Here is a 4,020-nt window from a genome sequence, read left to right as displayed (position 1 = left end):
CCCCCCCCCCCCCCGTGTTACCGTTGTCCAGCTCGGTTATGTAACAGTCCTCGGTGGCCCCTGACGGCGTCTGGATCTTAGCGTCGATCAGACCTCTGGCCCCGTTCAGCTGGACCGCGAAGGACGCCTCCTGCCCCACCTTGAGCCCCATCTCCTGGTAACCACGGAAACAGAAGACTTCACTCACCGAATGCTTAATTAGGCACTAATTGTTCAGATGAAGAGGTCTTAGGCCTTAGTCCGTCCAGTGTCCTAGGCTTTAGTCCCTCCAGAGTGTCCTAGACTTTAGTCTGTCTAGTGTCCTAGGCTTTACTCTGTCCAGTGTCCTAGACTTTAGTCTGTCCAGAGTGTCCTAGACTTTAGTCTGTCCAGTGTCCTAGACTTTGGTCTGTCTAGTGTCCTAAGATTTAGTCTGTCCAGTGTCCTAGACTTTACTCTGTCCAGAGTGTCCTAGACTTTGGTCTGTCTAGTGTACTAAGATTTAGTCTGTCCAGTGTCCTAGACTTTAGTCTGTCCAGAGTGTCCTAGACTTTAGTCTGTCATGAGTGTCCTAGGCTTTAGTCTGTCCAGTGTCCTAGACTTTAGTCCGTCCAGAGTGTACTAGACTTTAGTCTGTCATGAGTGTCCTAGGCTTTAGTCTGTCCAGTGTCCTAGACTTTAGTCTGTCCAGAGTGTCCTAGACTTTGGTCTGTCTAGTGTCCTAAGCTTTAGTCTGTCCAGTGTCCTAGACTTTAGTCTGTCCAGAGTGTCCTAGACTTTAGTCTGTCATGAGTGTCCTAGGCTTTAGTCTGTCCAGTGTCCTAGACTTTAGTCCATCCAGAGTGTCCTAGACTTTGGTCTGTTTAGTGTCCTAGGTTTTAGTCTGTCCAGAGTGTCCTAGGCTTTAGTCTGTCCAGTGTGTCCTAGGCTTTAGTCCGTCCAGTGTGTCCTAGACTTTAGTCTGTCCAGAGTGTCCTAGGCTTTATTCTGTCCAGTGTCCTGGGCTTTAGTCTGTCCAGAGTATCCTAGCCTTTAGTCTGTCCAGTGTCCTAGGCTTTACTCTGTCCAGTGTCCTAGACTTTAGTCTGTCCAGTGTCCTAGACTTTAGTCTGTCCAGTGTCCTAGGCTTTAGTCTGTCCAGAGTGTCCTAGACTTTAGTCTGTCTAGTGTCCTAGGCTTTACTCTGTCCAGTGTCCTAGACTTTAGTCCGTCCAGAGTGTCCTAGACTTTAGTCTGTCCAGTATCCTAGGCTTTAGTCCGTCCAGTATCCTAGGCTTTAGTCTGTCCAGTGTCCTGGGCTTTAGTCTGTCCAGTGTCCTGGGCTTTAGTCTGTCCAGAGTGTCCTAGGCTTTATTCTGTCTAGTGTCCTAGGCTTTAGTCCGTCCAGAGGGTCCTAGGCTTTAGTCTGTCCAGTGTGTCCTAGCCTTTAGTCCGTCCAGTGTGCTGGGCTTTAGTCTGTCCAGAGTGTCCTAGATTTTAGTCCGTCCAGGATGTCCTAGGCTTTAGTTTGTCCAGAGTGTCCTAGGGGCTCTAACGATGCGTCCTCACCTGCAGGCTGGAGACGGTGAGACGGCGAGCGTCGTCAGACAGCGCGGCGACAGGGACGATGAACGGAGAGTCTGGGACATGCTCGTCGTTGAACTTGATGGAAACCTCGTAGTCCCCTGGAGACAAAAACACATTCTTCACTGTCAGGGACTACACTTTGAAAACAAGGACAGAGATCTCCCAGGAACAGGGGACAGAGATGTCTCAGGGACAGGGGGACAGAGATGTCTCACCGGGCTCCTGGACCACATAGGCGACGCCACAGGATCCGTCCTTCCGGTCCTCGAAGCTGATCTCGGCTTTGCTCGGTCCCTCCACGGCGATGGACAGCCCCCCCGCTCCGGCCTCTCTGGTCCAGATACTGAACTCAGCTGCGGAAACACACACACACACACACACACAAACACACAGACACACACACACACACACACACACAAACACACAGACACACACACACACACAGACACACACACAAACACACACACACAGACACACACACACACACACACACAGACACACACATGCACGCACACACATACACACACAGACACACACAAACACACACACACACACGCACGCACACACACACACACACACACACACACACACACACACACACACACACACACACACACACATACACACACAGTAACATATGAAGTGATGTTTTCCTCGTGTTGTGTTTTTTTTTACGAGACCATGAAGTGAATCCGTCTCTGACCCACCTGGGATCCCGGCGACGCCCCGGTCCAGCCCGGTCCCCCCAGCCCGGACCTTGTGTGCCCCCCCCTCCCCCAGGGGCCCCACGGTGAACAGGAAGGGGCTCCCGGGGACGTGCTGGCCGCGGTAGCGGACGTTCACCGTGTGGACGCCCGTCTCCTGCGGGACGAAGCGCACGCTGTAGGCGCTGTCCTCGCCGCGCAGGATCTCAGCGTCCGCCGTCTGTCCCCCGGGACTCGTCACCTGGGCCGTCATCTCTGCACTGCCCGTCTCACCTGGGGGGGACGGACATTTGGACATTTTAAAAAAGTGTCAAAAAGAGAAACAAACAATAACAAACAGGTGGAAAAACAGTCTGCCCCCCCGAAAATAATGAAAAAATAATTTAAAAAATAGTAATAAATAATAATAATAATAATAAAGTAACGTAAAAAATAACAAATATGAAAAATATGAAAAATATGAAAAATATGAAAAATATGAAAAATATGAAAAATATGAAAAATATTTAAAAAATAAAGAAAATAGAAAATAATGAAACAACCAAAATGTTAAAAAAAATAAAGAAAAGTAACAGAAAAACTCGTCCAAAGCAAAAGAAACGTCCCCCCCCCACACACACACACTGTAGACTCAAATAGTCTACCCCCCCCAAAAAAATAACGGAGAAAGAATAAAAAACTTATTTAAAAAATAATAATAAAATTATAATAATAAAATTTAAACAAAAAATAAATAAATAAAAAAGCAACAATAATTTATAAAAAAATAATACAAAAAAGCTTGAAAGAGTCGTCCAAAGCGACAGTAACGCCCCCCCCCCCCCCCCCCCCTGGTGTAAACGTGCTTCTTGTATGAATAAAGTTGTATTTGAACGCACCGTCCTGCAGCGGCGGCGGTTGCCGGGCGCTGAAGCCGCCGCGCCCGTCCCGGCCCAGGAAGTCCCCGAACACGTCCCTGAAGGGGTCTCCGACCTGCGTGCTCTCCTCCACGCGGACCTCCCGCGTGGTCTCCCCGGCGCGCGTCTTGCTGATCTCCGTGCGCTCCGTGCGCGTGTACGTGCTGCTGCGCGTGAACGTGCGCGTCAGCCGCTCCTGCGCCGACACCATGTGGAACCAGGTCCCTGAACACACCGCCGTTTACATTAATTTACCCCCGTGTCCTAATCCACTCTCTGGGAGGGACAGGTGGAAGTGGTGATGTCACGGCTCACCTGGGATCTTGAGGTTGAGGTCGCAGGTGCTGCCCACGGCGGCGACGGAGGGCGCCTGGCGTCTCCGGGTGATGCTCTCCTTCAGCCGCCCGCCGCCCAACACCTTCACCGAGAACGGACTTCCTGGAACGCAGACGTCCTCGTTAGGGACAAACCCAGAAACCACCTGGAGACCACTGATGGTGTCTTCAAGTCTCACGAGGTTTGCTGATGCACGACTAAAACTACTTAACTTAACTAAGCATTAACTAATCATTAACTAAGCATTAACTAAGCCTTAACTAAGCCTTAACTAAGCATTAACTAATCATTAACTAAGCATTAACTAAGCCTTAACTAAGCCTTAACTAAGCATTAACTAAGCCTTAACTAAGCCTTAACTAACTGTAGTTGTAGTTGTTGGTGTTGTTGTTGTTGTAACTAGGACGTGGACGTGCTGGTCTGAGAACTTGATGGTGATGATGTAGTAGTAGTATTAGTATTAGTAGTAGTAGTAGTACCTGGGACGTGCTGGTCTGAGAACTTGATGGTGATGATGTAGTAGTAGTATTAGTATTAGT

The 4,020-nt window shown here is 49.3% G+C and overlaps 1 protein-coding gene across 1 annotated transcript in view; it reads right to left on the bottom strand.

Annotated features, from left to right (window-relative positions):
- LOC117939039 (filamin-C-like) overlaps positions 1 to 3,996 on the bottom strand; it is a 5,977-nt gene extending 1,981 nt beyond the window's left edge. The window contains exons 1-7 of the mRNA XM_034864082.1: positions 3,961 to 3,996; positions 3,461 to 3,583; positions 3,128 to 3,370; positions 2,253 to 2,522; positions 1,761 to 1,898; positions 1,528 to 1,643; positions 7 to 154 (exon numbers count right to left, since the gene is read on the bottom strand). Coding sequence (XP_034719973.1) covers positions 7 to 154; positions 1,528 to 1,643; positions 1,761 to 1,898; positions 2,253 to 2,522; positions 3,128 to 3,356 — 901 coding nt within the window. The 5' untranslated portion in view covers positions 3,357 to 3,370; positions 3,461 to 3,583; positions 3,961 to 3,996. The remainder of the gene's footprint in view (positions 1 to 6; positions 155 to 1,527; positions 1,644 to 1,760; positions 1,899 to 2,252; positions 2,523 to 3,127; positions 3,371 to 3,460; positions 3,584 to 3,960) is intronic.
- Positions 3,997 to 4,020: the final 24 nt, after the last annotated feature.

This window comes from Etheostoma cragini, chromosome 23 (assembly GCF_013103735.1).
Source record: "Etheostoma cragini isolate CJK2018 chromosome 23, CSU_Ecrag_1.0, whole genome shotgun sequence".
Taxonomy (NCBI): domain Eukaryota; kingdom Metazoa; phylum Chordata; class Actinopteri; order Perciformes; family Percidae; genus Etheostoma; species Etheostoma cragini.
Note: the sequence above shows the minus strand (reverse complement) of the source record. Positions and strands in the feature narration are given on the sequence as shown.